At 39.0% G+C, this 21,152-nt stretch overlaps 1 protein-coding gene across 6 annotated transcripts in view; it reads right to left on the reverse strand.

Moving 5' to 3' along the window:
• Positions 1–21,152, reverse strand: part of astn1 (astrotactin 1) — a 348,102-nt gene that overhangs the window by 12,165 nt on the left and 314,785 nt on the right. For all 6 annotated transcript variants that reach the window (XM_028020864.1, XM_028020863.1, XM_028020862.1 and 3 more), the window contains 3 exons: positions 12,061–12,196; positions 7,311–7,411; positions 1,014–1,197 (listed from right to left, as the gene is read on the reverse strand). In XM_028020864.1, the coding sequence (XP_027876665.1) occupies positions 1,014–1,197; positions 7,311–7,411; positions 12,061–12,196 (421 nt within the window). The remainder of the gene's footprint in view (positions 1–1,013; positions 1,198–7,310; positions 7,412–12,060; positions 12,197–21,152) is intronic.

The following is a 21,152-nucleotide window of genomic DNA, read 5'->3' on the forward strand; positions in this document are numbered from 1 at the left end:
ATAACTTTATTGTGTGACCAAGAGGCCTGGTGTTGTGCTGACCTTCCCCCAGATATCCAGAAGATGTTCTACCTGAATTGTGAGTTAGCTCAGTTAACTACTGTCAGGATAAAAAAATTAAATAAATATTTGTGGTGGGCAGAGTAGTTAGACTTCGATCAGATCTGCCAATGGCAGATGTCAAATCTGACGAAAGTTAATCAAAATCAATCAGTTGTTTAACTTCTGGAATCAGGTGATTCGGGGTTTAAGGTTTACACAGTTCTAGGATTCAATGGCTCATTACATTGTTTAAGGATCAGCGGCACTGAAACCTCACTTCAGAGCAGTGCTTTCACCAAACTGTGATCCAACACAGACGCTTGTCAAGTTGCCACATTTCTTGGCCAATCTCCTTGGCGAGTTATGCTGTTACTGTTCAAGGCATCGTTAGTGTCAACTGCACCACTCAGTGTGACAGTTTTGTTTGTGGGAGGGAAACTCATGGCTGAAAAAAAAACAACAAAACAGATTTTTCAACTATAATCTACGCATTAATACAATGGCTCAGTCTTTAGGTATTCTTCAAAAGTCTGGCTCAAGACAGATCCACACCACTTTGTATGGTTTCTGTTCTACTCGCATATCAGCGATCAAGTTGAAGTTGATGACCAATTTACTGGTGGGAATGCAGTATGTCTGATCTGTTTTGTGTCAGAGAAGAGGGCATTTAAGAAACGTAACATGGGGGCCCCACAATGGGCTGCCACCTTATTGTAGTGGAAAGGTTTGAGTGTCTTGATGATCCTAGAAGCTAAGTTGTCAGGTGGGTGGGTGGGTGGATGGATGGATGGAACAATGGGCTTTGTTTTTCAGTTACTTTTCCTATACATGTACAATAGCTATCCAGCATGAAAAGAAACAAAACAAATGAATGGGTTACTTCTTTAAAAAAAACTTCTTAAGTTTTTGTACAGCAGGGAAATAAAGAGAATCATGACTCAGGAAAAAAGGTAAGAAGAGAGCAGCAGTACCTCGGTCCCAGCTCATCCTCACACCTCCAGGTGAATTCTCCAAAGCTCTCGTAGCGCTGGTTGTAGTGGTAAAGCACGCGGTGGAGTGTGGGAGCGCCCAGGTCCATGAGAGTGTTGTAGGCAGTCTGCTGCTCTTTCCCGCTTGTGTAGCCGTTGAACAGATTGTAGATCTTGTCCGCAATTTCTAAAGGAACATATACAATCTGAAGTCAAAACAAACTCTAACTTACTTTGTCATCAACATGTGGGATGTCTAATCAAGACCTTAAACTGTCGGTATTAGATTCAAATGAATGAAATCAAATGATTTATTTTCCCCTAAACATTAAAATGATGAGAGAACATTTTAAATAGTTTATCTAAGCTAAGATTACTATACTTATAAACAATTATGGATAGGCAAGACAAAGATGTCATGGTAATGTTAAAACACAATATTTCAATCAAACGGAGGCACACCTGTGGATATGCTTTAAGGCAACCCCTCAAAACTTGCCGTTTCTTTGTCTATCTGATCATCTATCCAAACACAAAGAGCATAGCACAACTGCAAATCTACCAAAATATGGCTTCCCACTTAAACTAACCAGCTGAGTCAAATACCACCTTAATTAGAGAAGCAGCCAAGACTTTATAGAAGAGTTGCAAAAAGAAAGTCATAAGCGGATCCCTTTAAAGTTTGCAACAAGTGACGAGAAAAGCAAAAAACAAATCACCCAACATGTCAAGAAGAGAGTCATGCTTGTCAGATTATCCCAAAGCCCTAACCTCAGACTCATAAGCAAATTGCAGGCAGAGTTGAAAAACTGTGCAAAGCAACCAACAGTGTATTGAACCATTCGGTTTCAACTGTATAAAACACATCATCTTTGATGATAATGTGTTTGTATCAGGGGTGAGTCTCAGTATAGGCAAATGTCTATACTGAACAATGTAAATAAAGAGTTATAGAGTTTGTACGTTTTCTTTTATTAAATTAATGATGACAGTAATAACATCGACAGAGTTTCCCTCTGTGTATTATAAGCCTGGTGGGCCACCAGGATTTACTTGCGCCCCCACCAGGCTTAGCATTGCTTGTTTATTTATTTGAGTTTTTTTTTAAATGTTTAAGAATGTTAAGTTAGTGTTTAGATATTACTAATGTCTTCTAATTACACATAATAAACCAGTGATATTTTAAAATTTCCTGTCAACTTTAAACAGTTATCTCAAAAACATGGTGGACCACTGGATGACTGCCCTAGCGCCCCCACCACTGGGGTTAGCAAGATTTCTGGGGGAAACCCGGCATAGGGGTTGATTAAAACAACTTTAGACTTGTTTCCATTTAGCCTTAAAGGAATGGCAGTCTTTGGAAGTTTTGAGTAGTTTTGTAGCTCTGGGTCACTCAATATGTTGCATTACAAGTCATGCAATATTTTAGACAGCAATCAGAGTCTTCAAGAAAACCCAAATACAGGTGAAATCTTTACCCTGTTTTGGTGTTTTGAGTAACAGCCCTTTGAAATACTGAAATATTCACATACTTGTCCTATTGTCACATCCCAATCTTTATCTTTCTTGTCATATGTCAACATATTTTCTGAACCATTGCAGACAACTGCAAGACCATTGCCATTGGCCTTGTAGCCTATTCTCAGCAATCTGTTTTTTCGTAACAGAAACTACTATGCTTCTAATTAGTTTATTTTCCTTAAAGCAGTAATGAAGGTACTTTTAGACACTTAAACACTGAAAATGGACTAAGATGAGTAATATTCATCCCCATTTTCCAGACTTTGAAAACACCATATGTGGAAGGAAACTTGGTTTCTGATTACATGACTTTGATGTAAACTTTAAAGATTTAGTAATGTTTTGTTCTGTTTTAAACAGTTAATGTTAAGCATTGTTAGCAACTCAATGGCAAAAAGAAAAAACAATAAAGTTTAAGTTCTCAAATAGTGTTTATTCCAGTTTGTGATCCCTGGAGTAGCAGAGATCATTGCGAACACCCACAATTATGTTTAGTTTTCAAAAGCCTGTCTGGATTTTGTTTCTGTATTTCATTAGTGTTGCTGTGAAGCTCTTTCCTTTTCATACTTCAAGCCAACTTTTAGATCTTCAGATATGCAGCAGACTATTTTAACGTGCAACTTCCACTAAGAACACCATTTGAAAAAGCATAAATCATTGTTCAAGTTGAAGTTGGAAAGGCTTTTGCAACTCGCACAGATTTTTGAGCTTTTCATGGCCTGTCAGGCTAGCAACTTATCCCCTCTTCTGGATGGCAATAAAGTCACCCAGTACACTGGAAGTATTACGTTTCACACCATTTATACTTCTCCAGGCATTAGAATTAACAGCGTAAGCCCAGTAGGATCACACTTCAATGAGTAACGCATTTTTGTAATAGCTGATTAAAATCAGCAGCCGGATCCACAAAAACATCTTCGCTATGAAGCCGTTATTGCTGCAGAGGGTAGGCAAGGATTCCAGCTCTTTAATTTCTGAGATGGGATGATATATATATATTTTTTTATAGTCAATATCCTCACGGAATTGTAGGATACGGTGACCATAAACAGTCCTGATCCAGAGAGGAAAAACTATCTGCCTGTGACTTTATGACTCACTCTATGAACTCACATGACATCTACTTTGTGAGACACTGAGAAATAGCTCCAAACAGGCAGGAATTAATTCATCTAATAACATAACTTTTGAGAAGTATTTAGTGATGCATTTGGTCACTCTATTTTCATGCTCATTACAATAAAGGTTCAAGTGCCTTGCATAAGAGTTCATGCACCTTAAAGTTGGACAAAATTATGTCCCATTGCAGCTTTAAACTTAAATATGTCTTACTGGACATTTATGTGATATATCAACTGAATGTAGAACATATTTGTGAGATAGGGGTTTATATGTGTGTAATTTAATCTAGAAACAAAGCTGCTATGAGATATGAATATAAGAGAAAAACCAGTATTGAAAAGACACACTAGGGAGGGAGGCAGTCTGAAGCGGCTTTATGCTGTAATGCAACATCACAGAGCGTTGTTCAATCATCTATCCACACACATAAAGAGCATAGCACAACTGCAAATCTACCAAAGCATGACTTCCCACTTAAACTAACCAGCTGAGTCAAATACCACCTCAATTAGAGAAGCAGCCAAGACTTTATAGAAGAGTGGCGAAAAGAAAGTCATAGCTGTAAGGTGGTCTTAAGTGGATCCCTTTAAAGTCTGCAACAAGTGGTGTAGGAGAACAGCAACCATTGGTTGAAGAAGGTAAAAAAGTCAGCCTTAGTGTCGGCTGTGCTGAAGAGGTTCGTTTTCCAGAAGAAAAATTAACATTGAGCTCTCAATCGGTGGCCCCTAAGCACCGATTCTTTCATTATCCATACCGCTTTCTCATAATCACAAGAATACCACCAGATGTCCGTTTAAAAAAAAACAAAAATCACCACTTCTGGAAACTTTCTGCTTTCACTTTCGGAACAGCTTGCTAATTGTTACTTCCTCTACATTCAAAGCTTAGGTGAAAAGAAAATAACCCCTCCATACTGCAGTAGGGCAGAGCTCAAATCATGGCACCGGCAGCTACCGTAGCACTTTCGGTGACAGCTGCCACGGGTGCCACAGGCTGCCGAGACCTCATACTGGCACCTGCCTTGGGCTGCCACGCCACTTCCGGTGACCGCTGCCTTAGGTGCCATGGGTGCCGAGACCTCATACTGGATGTTGTGGATAGCCGTAGGGCTGGATCACATGGTGTTGGTAGTGATTGTAGATCACCTGTTGCTCAGGCCCGGCGGCATGGGTGAACATTGGGGGGCTGCTCAGCGACCTTGTTTGACAGTCGCTAATACTGGCACCTGCCAAGGGTTGCCGCGGCACTTCCGGTGACCGCTGCCTTAGGTGACACAGGCTGCAGCGATCTGCTACTGGCACCTGGGACGGGTGCCACGGCCCAGCAGCACAGGGTGCCAGACCAGCCAGTGGTCTGCCGCAACCCGGCACGGGGTGCCACGACCAGCTACAGCTTAATAAAGGCAACTTCTTGCTTCCTTGACGTATGCCACGGCTTTTGTGTTAGACTGAAAATTAATTATTTTGTTTTGAACCAAAAAAATCCAAATGCATGCATCCATCACGGATTTGGTGACATGTACCGCAGCTTCTGTGTCACATTGAATATGAATGAATTAATAAAAAAAAAAAAAAGAAAAAGAAAGAAAACATCGATTTTTCCTCACAAAAGTATCGCATTTCCTTTTAATTTTTGCATCCCCTCACAGTAAACAAATATGCCCTTGGTCTATTTTGGATACAGTCATAAATGTCAATTTAAAATTTCTAATATACACATTTAAAGAGCCTCAGTGAAAACATGTCTATACGTATATTAACTCTGTGGTGCAAAAGAAACTAATTGAAAATCATTTTATTTACTATGGAAGTGTATTGTACAAACATGACTGCATAAACATAATACTCATATTGTATGAACTTTTATGGACTTTATGGACCCGCAACTTTATCTCTATTATTTGGTTAAACACACACGCTGCAGCTTACAACCATGCTTGTGTGTGTCTGTCGCCTGTTATTCGTAAACAGACTGAAACTGATTAGACTACTCTTTGGGGTTGCGGAGAAAAGCTAAATTCGCGCTACAATCTCCTTCACTTGGTTCCTAAGGTTTGCTAAGTGTAGCCCAGCGCTAGACGGTGAATGTAACTCTGTGTCTGTTCCATTTGTATGACATGTATGGGTTGTAACATTTCATGATTTTCGGCATTAAAAAAAGTGCTTGTACACTTAACCAAATCTAATCGATTAGGTTAAGTGTAAAGCCAAGTGTACACTCGTCCCAAACTCAGGTTTTGGTCGCGTCCCAGAAACTTGTAAACAGACGTGGGTGATGCACAGAGATAAAAATGATTGAGCTACAACAGAACGTAATAGTCTGCGCATTCTGAGCATCCCCATCCTAAACAGAATGGGACTGCACAGAAGGAAACGTCTGTGCGGATGCGTGGGCGTCTCTAAATGTGTGTGACTGATCGTCTGGCACCCTGTGCTGCTGGGTCGTGGCACCCGTCCCAGGTGCCAGTAGCAGATCTCTGCAGCCTGAGTCAGGTCGCGGCAGCCCGTGGCACCTTATGGCAGCTGTCACCGGTAGTGCTGAGATAGCTGCTAGTGCCACGACTCGAGCCTGCTGTCTCTCTCAAACTGTGCTACAAAAGGGAAAGAGGGCAGTGTAAATCAGTAATTCAAAGATAAATGGACATAATTTGTCTTCATTCGCCCTTCGCCCTGTACAATAACAAAGTGTTTAATTTGCCAGGGGACTGCAGCTCTGATGGTTTCCAATTAGAAACTGCATTATGAAAGCAAGCATAAGCATTTTGAACAACAAAAATAATTGCACTAAGATCGTCTTACCAAGCTGCGAGCGGGATTCTTGATACGTCTATGACACAACAAAAAGCAACAGAGTGCTCACTCAGAGCCACATGAAATGTAAAAAAAATGCCCATGGCTGAGCTCTTGATATTTTTGTTTACCAAATAATTCTGTGGCGAGATTGATTATTTTTGTTACACATATAGACTTTCGACTCATCCAAAAAATTCTTTAAGATGTCCATTGGAGCCTCTCTGGTTTATATCAAATAATATTCTGATGTTACAATGACTCAATTAAAGGCCAGACCTCTATGGAATTGAGAACATTGGCAAGATTTGAAAACTGATGAATCTAAATTGTCTGAGCTAGATTTATTTTTCATATTTAGGTGTGCAATGCTGGTAAATTTATGCCCCAAATATCTTTTGCATCTTACCTGCAGTAGATCTTGATATTTTACTGCATTACCTTTAGTAAGCTCTTCTGTGTTCTGTGAAGTATTGACTCAAGTGGGATTGAAGACAAATATATATCACACTGCCTGAGATTTATATTGTAAAAGCTGTGAAAACCAGAAAAGTCCTTTCCTTCCGTTTTACAACAACAGGCTACTTTTTGCTTCATCGTGTAAAATTAAGATAAGGTAAATAAAATGTTGACGTTTCGAGTCAAAATGTGAAAAAGCCCCAGAGGTGAGAATATTTTTTTACAAGGCACTGGATATTCCTTGTAAATATCCTGTGTAACATATTGGATAATCAATATGTTACACAGACCCTAACTTTGACACACTGTAAAAAAGAGGGAAAAAAAAGCTTAATTGCCCAATAATTCACATGAAAAACAAATTCGTCTCGGCGAGCTGGTTGTGAACCCATTCGGCCTCATTTCTCACCCTGCGCTTTGACATCATCCACAGTCGGACACGGAGTCTTGATGGTGACCTCACTTGGACTGGAACGCCGTCCTGTGTTGTCTACAGCCCACAGACGGAACCTGAAGACATACAAACAAATTAGGTGCACGGAGATACGGAAGTACGCGTGCAATCAGCTGTTTTGCTTTATGGGTTTGGACGTTTTCTACAGAACAAATCCTGTCTTACGGGATTTACAGTGTAGACTTCTCTTGTTCTTTTCATTTTATTCTGTTAACAACAACAACAACATGGTTTCTTGGGGTTCACTGACAGACAGTGCCAGCTGGTAATCTAATAAGAGCCACATTTTGAGCCTGTATGGTTCCGTCGCAGCTTGCTCTTTCACTGGAGTGTTTCCTGATTGAATATCGCCACCTTGTAGCAAAAACGTAACTTGCACAGTAGAAGACTGAAAACAAAAACTACACATTCCTTTTATAATTTGACTGATTAAACATCCGTTCAACAAAGACAGAGGATCTTCTCTTGAAGCTTTCAGCTTTCATAAAAGCATTGCGCGTATTTCTCTTCACGTCATAATTTTGTTGAACCAGGCACCAGCTTGCTTCAAGCTTTTTTCAGGTTCCGTTTGTATAAGAAATATAAAGAGTCTGCAGCAGCCTGAGAGGGATAAGAGTAATAGTCTTGGAGAGATGAATGAGCTGTCAGCCAGGATAAAAGAGCAGGATACTTGCGGATGTTGAAAATAAGAGCATGTGTAGCGGCTAATTCAGCCCATATACATCCAAACTGTGTGCTCTCCCTGTTGGCCTCTTACCCCTTTTCTTCGAATTACTTTTCATGTTCAAAATGTTTCTCCCCGTGTTTCACCTTTGTGCTTTTTTTTTTCTCCCCTGTTTTCTTTCGTAACCCCAAAGTTTGATTTAAGATCTTTTGGCTAAACCTCTTATCCCCTTTTGCTATTCCCCAGTGTGTATTGCTCCCCTTTGCTGCAGTGTGTGTGGCTTCCTTTCTGGCAAGGATTGTGTGAGATAAGTGTGAACATACTTGAGAGAGAATCTAAGTATCCGGTCTTGATCATGGCATCACATGTTAAAGCTTTTTTTACTCTGCTGACAAACATATGTAGGAAGAATAAAGAGCCATTTGGGGAAAAAAATAGTAGTTTTCAGAATTTTTTCCTCAAGTTCCCCTTTCTTGTACTTTTATTATCTTGTTAAATAGTTAAAAACCAAAAATAAAGTCAATGCTAACGTATCTTACATCACAATTAACATAATATTTCAGATGCAAATCTTCATTTATTACATAGTGGATTGCGCTGAGAACAAAACAACATAAAAATGACCAATATAAATCTGAATTGTTATTCCAATAATGGTCTGGATTTAGAATCGTACTCAAAAGTGGAAAAATCACATCACTGACTGATTCAGGGTCAATGGAAATTCCTCAAGACAAGTCAGAATAGGGCTCAGTAGTGTGTGTGGCCTTTATGACTTCCCTACAACAACTGGACACGGTCCTGATGAGGCAACGGACAAAGTGGAGTTGTTGGATGGAAGAAAACATTACGTCCCAGATGCACTCTATTGGGTTAATGTCTCTGGGAATGAGCAGGCCCGTCTACAGCATCAATGCCTTCATCATGTAGGACCTGCTGACACTTCAGACAAATGAAACCCAGCATTGTCCTGCAGCAGAAGGAATCCCCGGCTCACTCCACTACATTATGGGTCTCACAAAAAAGTCTGAGGATCTCACCCCGGTACCTAATGTCAGTCAGGGCATCTCTGGGTAGCACGTGGAGGGCCATGGGGCCTTCCAAAGAAAAGCCTCCCCACACCATTACTGGACCACCGCCAAACCAGTCATGCTGAAGGATGTTGCAGGCAGCATAACGTTCTCCACAACGTCTCCAGACTGTCACGTCTGTCACATGAGCTCATTGTGAACCTACTCTCTTCTGTGAAGAGAAAGAGCCACCAGTGGTGAATTGGCCAATCTTGGGGTTCTCTGACAAATGCCAGTCGTTCCGCACAGCGTTGGCTTGTAAGCACAGGCCCCGCTCATTGACGTAGGGCCGTCGTGCCACCCTCATGGAGTCTGTTTCTGACTATTTGAGCAGAAACGCACACATTAGTGGCCTGCTGGAGGTCATATTGCAGGGCTCTGGCAGTGCTCCCCCTGTTCCTCCTTGGACAAAGAAAGAAGAGGTGGTCCTGCTGGGTTGTTCCCCTCCTACTGCGGCCTCTACATCTCCTGGTATACTGGCCTGTCTGCTGGTGTCTCTGTGCTCTGGACCCTGTGCTGACTGACAGCAAACCTTGTTACAACTTGCAATGATGTGTAATGCTGGATGAGCTCCACTGCCTGAGCAACTTTTGTGGGTTGTAGACTTCGTCTCATGCCATTTCTAGGTCAGAGAGTACTGATAACATGCAACAGTGACCAAGATGTCAGCCAGAAATGATGAGGACAGAGAAATGGTCTGGGTTCACCACCTGTAATGTATGTTTGAGGAATCCTTTGATTTTCCCTAGCAGCCATTCAGGGGTGCTGAAGCACGTGCACTCACAAAGGGCCACCTATTTCCAAAAAAATAAATAAATAAAAATAAATAGATAAAAAAAATCTGCTTCTCAGTGCAATGCTCCTAAGAAATGTTGTAAACAACATATTGGAGAAGCATTGCTGTGTCAGAAAGAGCAGGAGCTTCTTAAAAAGACAGGAGGTCCAATTTCAAGGCATCAAATTGCGAAGAGAAATATAACAAAGCAGTCAAACTGCTGCAATTAATGAGCCAGCATTTTTGACTTCTTCACATACAAATGGTATTTTTTCTGCAACCTTTAGTGAGTCATCATCTCTACAGTTAATGTATAGGCTGATCTATGGAGGGCATTAAAGAAGCTACTTTCAGCTACAGTGGTGACACACATGCTTTTCTGGCAAGTTACATGAAAGATGCTGAAGTTTCCTAGAAATGATGTGTCATAACTTAGAACTTTTTATTAAGAAACCTCTAGATATTCAGTGGTGCTGTATTGACATAGAGTCTCCTCTGCAACTGTTGACACCACTGATAAAGGTGTGTTAAAAATTAGACAAATTTGTCTTTTAAAGCAGATTCATCATCTCACTCAAATTTCACCTCCTATCTAATCAAATGTTTTTATTTTTTATAAATAAACAACTCAGTTTATTTTGTCACCCACACAATAACCACAATGGGATGGAAGGGAATAAAAAGGTTCAAAGGTCACTGCAGTCAGGAGGGGCAACATTAGGTCACCAAGTCTGCACCACAATCTTTTAAATTGCATCTGCATCTAGGTGTCATGTCAGAACCATTTCTGTCCTACCATTACAAACGTAAACATGGAACAAATATTGAAGTGCACCTTATACTTATTTTTGAGCATGAGGAAGAAAATGTGATGATGTGTTTCTGTTTCTCCTCTGAAACAAACCTTATTGGACAGCTTTAGCAGCAATAATTCTTTAAAATGTTACATTAATATCTACTGAGCTAACCAAACCCTGGGAAAACTTAACAAGGTAATGATGAAAACATAGTGATCAAGTCAAGGCAAAGATAGTTTACCAGATATAAAATAAATCTTTCTTCCCTGGTTATCTCAGTCCCCAGACCTAAATTTCATAAAGAAACTCTGTAGGATAAACTATAGAGATGAAAGTATAAAAGCAGATGCAGGACTCATGGTGAGCTAGAGAGATTGTGGAAGCAAGAATGGTCAATAAATTGCCTCTCTCAAATCTCGTAAAATGTTATGGAAGACCAAACAATGTCTTATTGGCTTAAAGAGTTTGCTAATAATTGTGGAACCAGTGATTTTTAGAGGAAAATGTTTTAAATGTTAGACTGCTTCCCTGTGTTTCATGGGTTCCTATGCCAACATAGCTGACTCAAATGGCTGAATTACCTTCTCAGCATGTCATCAAGTTTTCCAAAGTCCATTTACTTCAAGTGTGCTGACACAGGGAATGATCTAAAACATGCGAGATGGCATCCCTTGAGGACTAACTGAGGACTCTACTGGGCACTGAGTAAATGGTTGAGGCTACAATCTGCTTCTATTTCCATTTTTCAGAATTAGATTATCATATTGCAATTAAAGAGGCTTTACAATGATACTGGGGATACTGTGTCACCTGGATTTGCTTCAATATAGCCAGCATCTAACAAAAAGCAATCTTCACTTTTTCTCATGTGGACCAATTCAAAAATTAATTATTTAAATTTTATACTGTTAATTAAGATGAAAACCTTTTTTTTTTAAGTAAATGATACTTTTTAAAAAGCGAAGACTTTTCAAAACTCCCCATTTTACATTTTCCACATATTAAAGAAACCAAGCTGGTAAATAAGGCAAAGTGAAAGTATTTAAATATCTGTACTTCCTTTCTTACTTAAAGCTAAGATTAGTGGCAAACACAGAGAAACAAGTTCATTTATTGTACTGGCTAAAGCTAACTTCTGTCTGCTAAAGCAATTTTGTAGTCAAAATTGTTTTTATTACCAAATGAAATGATATTTGCAGTCCTGTGGGTTTATATTCACAGCAAATAATGGCAATAAAGACATCAGTAAGGCCTGATCAACTTCACCAGAGCATTTCTGAGACACTGCAGCACTTCATTTGTGAATTGCACTTTAAGCTTCCATCAATGGCAATTTATGACACTTTGAAAAGCAAGTGTGTATTTTTCTTCAGGCGTTGAGCATGGAGTGTCAACTCACATGTATGTTGCATCAGGTTCCAGGCAGCGAATGATCAGACTGATGGATGAAGACAGCAGGTTTGGGATGTCCCCCAGCATCACACACGGAGACCTGGCCCCAGACAGGATGTCATCCACAAAGCTCAAGAGGGTTTCTGTAGAACAGAGAATGAATGGGTTAATGCCTTTTTGGAAAGACTGCTGCTTAGACTGTGGTTTAGCACCTTTTGCTACAATATTAATAAACAATGTTGTGAACAGCTTTTTTTACCTGCTCTGATTCTACTTTTTGTTTAGAGTCAGTGTTTCAGATCATTAGACAAAGATAATTGAAGTAAATACAAAAGACGGTTTAATTTACTACGGAAAACATAGCTTTTCAAATTAACCTGTCTATGAGACGAAGTTATAGCCCCCCACCTAATACTTAGACAGCAACTACTGACACCAGACATTTGCAATTACCCGCAATTAGTTTTTATTTTCCATTTCCTATGGAGGAATTACGTATGTCCTACTTTTCTTTTTAGATTTTGAATAATGGCTCAGTGTGGCTGGAAATAGAGGAATAATCATTTGAAAACTGCTGTGCATCTACACAGGCTATCTTTCTTCATTTTGTTTGATGAGCTAAAATATTCAAGGGTGACAAAAATATTTTAAAAAGTAAGAATATGTAGTGAGGAAAATACATTCTCTTAACATCTTATAGTGCAGCTATGTTGGATTTTCTTGGTCCAGATTTAAAGACTAAAAAACGTGTTCATGTTCAGGCAGAATCATAGTTATAGTTAAAGACATTGTAAAGACAGGGGAACCATGCTTTGATATTGACAATTAAACAGGAAAGGCATTCATTCCAGTCTAAATCCTTTCATATTTTTTTTGTCAAAACGACAACATTTTCTTACACTCCTCTAATCTCTTACCGTTCAATTATGTCATAACTGGACATGTCACATACCAAGTGAACAAATAAAGAATATAAATACTCTGTAGATTTTGCAACCTCAATAATCTCAAAATAGAAATATGGATATTATGAAAAATACATACAAATATTAGCATTATATAAGCCCTTCATGTGCAGTGTGTACCAGTAAGGCATATTCCTGGAAAGCATAACGCTGTTTCATTGTGTAAAGGTGTAGATGACCAAGGTGACTGACTTTGATTTATTTTATGAGGGGAGAAGAAGTCCACCGTTACTGCAGCTTCTTTCTTCAAAGGACCTCAGGCCCGCTTTACATGAAGACTTTATGCACCGAATAACCCGATCCAGACACGGTCATTGTAAATCTGAGATCTGCAATGATCTGTGTCCCAGAAAAAACCCCCCAAAAGGAACATGGCGTTGAGGATCTCTCTTTATTGGGTTTAACTCGTACCTCCCATTCACACACTTTCAGTTTATTGTTGCACACTGGTGTCCAAGCAGATGGTGGATCCCACTTCCATTGACCCATTCAGGAGTTAAAAATAAAATCTCTGCTTCTGCTATGGCTACTACTCCTGTAATCATGTAACTATGTGTGGGGAAAAATATAAAATATTTCAATATTTTACTGAAAGTTTCTGCCATTTATTTCTATATCCAGACATGTTCAACCTATCTCTGTCCATCGTTGCAGTCACTGCATTTTAGGGCTAATGTGTTTTTAAATGCTCTATTTTTCCTAAAACCTCACCCTCCACTCTGAATGCTATGCAATTAACAAAAAGGCAGTTTCATGCTCCGCAGACACTTCCCGACGTCAGATTTGAAAGTCGGGGAGTTTTGAGGTTAAACATCTGCGACGTTTAACCTCAAAAGCACAGCTGAGCTTTACTTACACTCTGTCCAGCACTGTGTAATCGTATTACAGCCACTGCTGTAACCAAATACCTTTCCTGCTGATCTGTTATAGCACTGTACTGCAAAATGTTGTTTCCCTCCACGCTTAACAGCAGCTTTCCAACACTGTTCAACCAGTGTTGGAAAGCTAGGAAGGGGGATTGCTGCAGAGCTCAGCTCTTCCTGTGCTCTCATTTACTTGGACTTGAATATCTGTTATTTACAAATGAAAACACTACCTCACTCTGCATACCTGTTTATATTCCACCTTGTGAATAAATGCATAAATCGTTCTAATCCTCAATTTGTCTTTAATTAATTGACAATTATTTATTTATTTTAGTGTTTCAAACACTAAATAATATTAAACACTAATACACAGTTGAAATATTTATACTCCTTTAACTAATTTTGAACTCATATTACAACTACAAGGTTCATGTTGGGGCTGCACAGTGGGCGCAGCAGTGAGAAGGTCCTGGGTTCGATTCCCGGCCCGGGGTCTTTCCGCACGGAGTTTGCATGTTCTCCCTGTGCATGAGTGGGTTCTCTCCGGGTACTCCGTCTTCCTCCCACAGTCCAAAAACATGACTGTTAGGTAAATTGGTCTTTCTAAATTCTCCCTATGGGTGAGTGTGTGTGTGCGTGGTTGTGTGTCCTGTCTGTCTCTGTGTTGCCCTGACTGGCGACCTGTCCAGGGTGACCCCGCCTCTCGCCCGGACCGTTAGCTGGAGGTAGGCACCAGTACCTCCCGACCCCACTAGGGACAAGGGTATTAGAAAATGGATGGATGGATGGTTTATGTTGGTATTTTCTGAGATAAAGATTAAAAAGCGCATCATTTTTAAGTGGAAGAAAAACAAAAAAATTTACAATACTTTAGAGATCCACCAAAACAGCAGTGTGTGTGTGTTTGTGTCTGCTGGGTTTGGACAGCTAGAGACTGAAATATGTGTCACTTTTTCTTTGCCAAATACTCAGTTTCACTCATACTGTATGGACAGTAATAATCACCACCAAGCTTCACCATGTGGATAAAGTGTTTAGGTCTATGTGTAGTGTTTTTCTAGAGATACCGTGTTTTGCATGTAGGCAAAACATTTTCATGTATTTTCTGTGCTTTCTACATGGCTTGGGGTACACAAGATTTCTTGTGACCTTTTTTATAATTTCTTTCTTGCCCTAATTCTATAGAGACTAGACTTGAAGTTTGTGGTTGAAATGTAACAAAATGTAAAAAAAAGAAGTTAGAAGTTCAAGGTGTAAGATCATTTTCATCGCACACTATTATCTTAAAAATTAAAGATAAAAGAAACAATTTTTTGAATATCTGCTGCATTTAAAAAAAGATTTTGCATCACTACATATCCATCTCAACAAAGACGCATAAAGTTGCACGGATTCGGGGGAAATACTCTTAGAAACAGTGAAGTTTGTACTAAAACAATTGTACTAAAATTGTTTTAGTACAATTTTGTCAACGACCCAAAGGAAATTGCTCAAATCTAGTTTGATCAATAAAAATCAGGTAAATGCTTCTATGCAGTGTTGTAGACCATATTTTGTCTCGGACTTGACCGCATTTGGTCTCGGTCATAAAAATAGATTAATAGTAAATAAATAAATATTGTGAAGAAAAACCGTTTATTTTTTCAACATTAAAAACGTTTGTTAGGATTGTGTAGAAAAAATGTTGATATCTTTTATAACTACAGCGTTTTGTGGTCAATATTATTTCACCATTTTATTAATGTAGGTTATCAGTTTTCATAAGGCTTCCTATCAAGCTATAAGAATGATAGAAAACATGCTAACAAAATACCTCAGACCTGCAGCCCATAGGCGGTTCTAGACACAGGCTAACAGAAGTGGCTCTTTGGTTCACTTATATATTAAATGATGAAATATTGCCCTGTTTTTTGTTTCATTCTTTAATTGTCCTGTAGGCAGCAATTTATTTACATGTATGGACATTTATTATTATTGATACTTTAATTAAAGATGAGTTGTACAAGTTTATGTCATTGGGTGAGGTTCGGGGCGGGGCGCCGATGACATGTTCTCATACACCTCAGAAAGGATGTAGTTGTGCCCCTGCTACAGTAGCTATTATTATTTTATTTTATTATATACATTGATATAGCAAATAAATGTGCCAAATGACATTTGTCTTTGCCATGGGCTAACCTCTGTTGCCAACCCCCAATCTGTGCTAAAAAGCTTCTTTCTACTACTATATAAAATATACAATCTTATTTTGTACATTTCTGTTGTTATACAAGACTTAAATTTAATTAATAATGGTCTTAAAGAATTCTTTAAAAGCCATTTGTGTAACCACTTGTGCTAAAAATCTACATTTGCCAATTATTACTTTCAGCAGATGAACCTCCAGCATCTCTATTACCTTCTTTTCAGGGGTTTACAGATGCTGCTTTTGACACACACAGCTAGCTTTGTATCCCTTGCTGACACCCGTACATACATCAGAAGGCCAACTCGCCCCCACGGCGTGGATTTCACTGCATAGAGGAAAAACCAAACCTACGAGTATGAAAGGTGTGCAAAGTGAAGGTGGTTCTGAGGTGGCCATCCCTGAGTATGCTCTGCACAAGCAATGCTTGTCTCTGTGTATTTATACATATCTGTGGTGTATGTGTGTGTGTGTGTATGGACTGAGGTGGTCGGTTTTTCTTAAACAGGATATGCATACAAGCATCCGAGGGTTCAAGCAGTCATGTAGTATATGCGGTGAGTGATGGGAGCTTCGCGGTGGTCATCCTCTCGTGTCACCATCTGGTTAACAAGAGCCATGGAAACATAAAGAGTGGGAGAGTCTGTTAATAAAAAAAGTGTGTCCAAGCTGCCAGAGGAGGGTGTTTACTCAGTACTGAGGACTGTCAGAGGAGTGAAAGCCATAAACATGGCTGGAGATTTAAATGAAAAGTGGCATTGTGAAGCTTTGAACCACTTAGTATATTAATTGGAAAGCCTGATGGAATATCCTCTCTGTGGGTATGAAGGTGTATTTTAACCCTCATTGGAATATACCAATATGGAAACATGCTAAGAATTTATTTCAGTGTCTGAGTGAGAGCAGCTTGCAATGGACAAACATGGCCAACAGAATGCTGTTATGGTAGAGAAAATGCAACATCAGCAGTTGGGCTGTGATTTATTACTGTGTCACATATTGGCATTTATGGGGCAGAAATTAGTACACTTTTAACTCTAACATGAACAGGAGTTGATCTTAATTCTTCTGTTTAGATATTGTTGGTGGTTGCCCTTCTGAAAAGTAAACTGCCTTTCAGGTCTTAAACTGGACATATTATGTAAAATTGAGATTTAGTACATTTTTATATTTCTATTTGGGACTCAACTGCTTGTAAAAGCAGCCCAAGAACTTAAAAAAAACCCAGTCATTTTGAGGCAACAAGTAATTTTTTTGTGTGTCTGGAAAACAAGTAGCTTCAAAAACCTCCTGATTGTCACAAGCAGTGCACTGTTACCTAGCAACCCCAGCAAAGATAAAGTGTATTTTCTTCCGTACGTGGCGTTTGGGATATACGCAATAAAAGTCAAATTTTTATATAAATGAGTTTCATTCATTTGGATATGTCTCAAGACATGGGCTTTACTACAGTTTTCATTGTGCAAAAGCTTTCCCTAAGCAAGCATGTTTCACTTGTGTGATTTTACGACACTGGCTGTTAACCAGTGATAGCTAGGAAAGGTTCATGCCTCCCTGTAAATGTATATATTTTAAATGCTCAGTTGTATAAACTTTGACCAAAATGGTAGAATCCCTTCATTGGGGGTTAGATTTACTCCCAGCAGCTGCAAAGAGCAATAAAGATGCAGCATAGGGCGGGGTTAGTGATTTGATTTTTTATGCACTTAGTTGTTTCCTACTGTATGATCACTGTGTTGACAGAAAGGAAAACTAATATTGGCTGGCTATCAATAACTTTAATCAATGCCCTTTCTCTTAAAAGAGTGACTCAAGTTGCAGGAAGCACCGAACAGTTACCGCTCATTGTTGCCATGTGTCCACTAAATGATAACTCATGATAACATCTAGGCAATCTAGTGAATACATTGTTTTTGTCCAATTTATGGGATTTATTAAAAATATTTCACCAGACTTTTCTGTAAAAACCCAAAGTAACTTTAGACATATTTTTGTTGTCCATGGAATTATGTATTTTGTTGTAAATCATCATTTAATAACAATAAAATCGACACCCCCAAAACCAAAGTGTCTACATTCACATGCTTCTGGGGAAACCACAAATGGCCGTTTTTCACTGGTACAAACTCGGTGTGGATGGACTTGGTTATGGGCTTCCTCCTTTAGTGACGTTGACATGGTACCAGCCCCTTTTTCTGTCCCAACTCAACTGGGATTCCAAGTGTACCAATCAGGCTGAAAATACGATGTCAGAAGACTGCCGGCCACTGATTGACTGGGGGGAGTCAATGATTGTGTCACAGAAACGACTCCCTTACAAGAATCAGTCCTGGCATTTGTAAAAATTCCCAAAGACGACAGAGTGCATTTGGCGTTTTATTGAAAATGACAACATTGAAAACGACACAACGTCCAGATTATATGACTTTACTTTTCAGACTCTGAAGCTGCCCTGGTAGGACGAACCAAACACATAGAGGTGGTACTTGGCTATGAGGGAAAATGACTGGAACCATGTAGAGTCGAGTAAAACTAAGTTGAGCAGTGCTGGGACAGTACAAGGGGAAAAGGGGCAATAAAGGAAACAACTGATCGTGTCTTTGGTGTATGTTTGTTTGAATTTTCTTGTTTTTTTTTTACATTTCTTTTCCTCCTTGAAAGGGGTTTACTTGTATTCTGTACATCTGCAGCAAAACATTTGAGTCATATATTAGAGGACTTCATGGCAGAACATTTGGAAGAAATAAAACTCATAGAAGTTTGTTTAAAGAACCAGATAGACCTGTAATGACCAGATTTTATTATAAATGAGAGTCAAACGAGACTAATAACACTGTGAACACTGTGTGCTGCCATGGCATTTATGGACATGACTCACCCCAAGCGGGATAAAAAATGGACACGGACTGCATTGATTGTTGACAGACGAAGATGAAATCGATCCTGGAGGTAAATCAGAGCAAACCTTTCTCTCCCAAATTCTTGTCGACTAGACCAGCTTGAGATGGTTACTACGAATCTCAAAAGGGAGCGCTCCTTTTATTGTATTTTCCTCCCTAGGGTGGTGAGGTTCTCACAATCAGTCAGAGTTTTACTTGCAGTAGACAGTGGTCACAGCAACCTTAGTCTGGGAAGGCAGGGAGGAATTGTGTTTCAGGCATATAGAATGGCTCTTCATCAATTCTACAATCCATCCTCCCATTTTGTCCCCATGTGTTGCCGTCTTGTGTCTCTTTTCTACTGCCATTTTGTTATTGTAAATATATCATTTTGTACCCACGTACCACTGAATTTGTTTATTTCCTTTACTAATTAAGTATTCTTAATGAAATAGGGAGATAGTCATTACATTTTCAAATTACTTGTATAATTTAATTCAATTTAAAATGATTTTCAAAAGACTTCATATTAAGTCCTACTTGCATCATTCTTATTCCCATAATGGACCAGTTAATTCTCATGGATAATAACAGATTATGACCTCTTATCTAACCAAATAAAGTCAGACCTATTAGGGTTACCAGCAGAAACATAAATCCGCACCCATACCTCGGCCAGTTTTCCTTTACAGTTGTTTTATATCCAATTTCCATGTGTTCCCCAACCCTCAACATGATGAAAACACCAAGATTCCTCAGATTAGGCTACCTTCCTTCATTCCTCCATGGCCCACTTCTGATGCTAATGTTTCCAAAGCTGCTCCTTCCAGTAGTAGATGGGGGTCACCTTTCGAACCCTGACTGGTCTGCAGCCCCATATGCAACAAACTGTGATGCTCTGTGCACTCTGACACATATTTATCTTAACGAGCATTAGCTTAACCTAACTTTAGCAAATAAAGTGTAGGAACAATCAAAATTTAGATAGTTTTTTAATGCCATTACACATCTCCTGAATACTTAATAAATAAGCTTGTTGCGAACTATTCCACAAGAGTTATGGATTTATCCCTTCAGATTTTGTGCATCTTCTACCAAAAATGTAAGACGGAAAGAAAATTCTAGATTTATTGTCAGCCGAAGTGTAGAAAAAAAATATCAGTTTCAATATGTAAAATGAAATTCTCTTTCTGCAGGGTTTAGATTTTATGAAGATAGATATGAAATGACAGCAAGAGACTAACTTAGTGAACAGATGGCTTATATTCCCAAAACAGTTTCTGAGGCATAATTTAAATTAAAAAAAACAAACAAAAATACTTGGTTATGAAATTTTACTAATGTACACTATCAGACAGCTGAGCAGCTGGCAGAAAATGCCCATTTGATAAGAAAATGTAGCGAAACATTTTTGTGTAAAAGCATGCATTTCCCAGGTTCTGAAGCAAAAAGAAAAAAATGCATTTGATTTCTGGATTGCAAGCCAGCCAGCTTTCCTATGATGACACTGGTAGGATGTTAAAGGTTCAGCTGGGAAATGTTGTAAATCTGTCTAGTTAGCAAAATCAGTAAATCTGCCTAAGGCAGGAAATTCTGTCTTGATACTTCCTGAGTGAGGAGAAAATACTTTAAGTAGCCGCTGTAGGAGACATGGAGACTGTTGAATGTTATGGACACAAACAGGCACCAGGCAGCTTGTTTTGGACAAGAATTGTGATAGCAAGAAATATTCCATGTGCTGGATGTATTTTACAAAACTACTAATGTGTCATAATTTTTTTTACTGCTTACATGTACCGTGCTGAGTAAAAGCATCTACCCTGTTATGGACATCCTCTGTTTTTTGTTACGCTAGAATGTTTTCATGAATAATACTTTACAATCAAAAAAAAAAAGATAATTTGAAGAATATTCATGACGCAGTTTTGAGGGGATTTCAACTAAGGGGAAAAAGTAATCCAAAAAAGTAATGGGGCCCTGTGTAAAAAAGTAATTGGCCGATTGGCTATTGGTTTTGCCAATAACTGGTGGACAATTGGAGGGATTTTTGATATGAAAGTCAAAAGATAAGGATATGATTTTCTTTTCCTGAAACACTGTGTAAGTTTTACATTGGAATAAGACTTAGATCTTCCAGAAAGTTAAACTTTGTACGTGTTAGTCCACAAACTGTTTCCAGCGCCTCCTGTTTGGTTAGAGTCTTG

This window comes from Xiphophorus couchianus, chromosome 6, assembly GCF_001444195.1.
Source record: "Xiphophorus couchianus chromosome 6, X_couchianus-1.0, whole genome shotgun sequence".
NCBI classification, from domain to species: domain Eukaryota; kingdom Metazoa; phylum Chordata; class Actinopteri; order Cyprinodontiformes; family Poeciliidae; genus Xiphophorus; species Xiphophorus couchianus.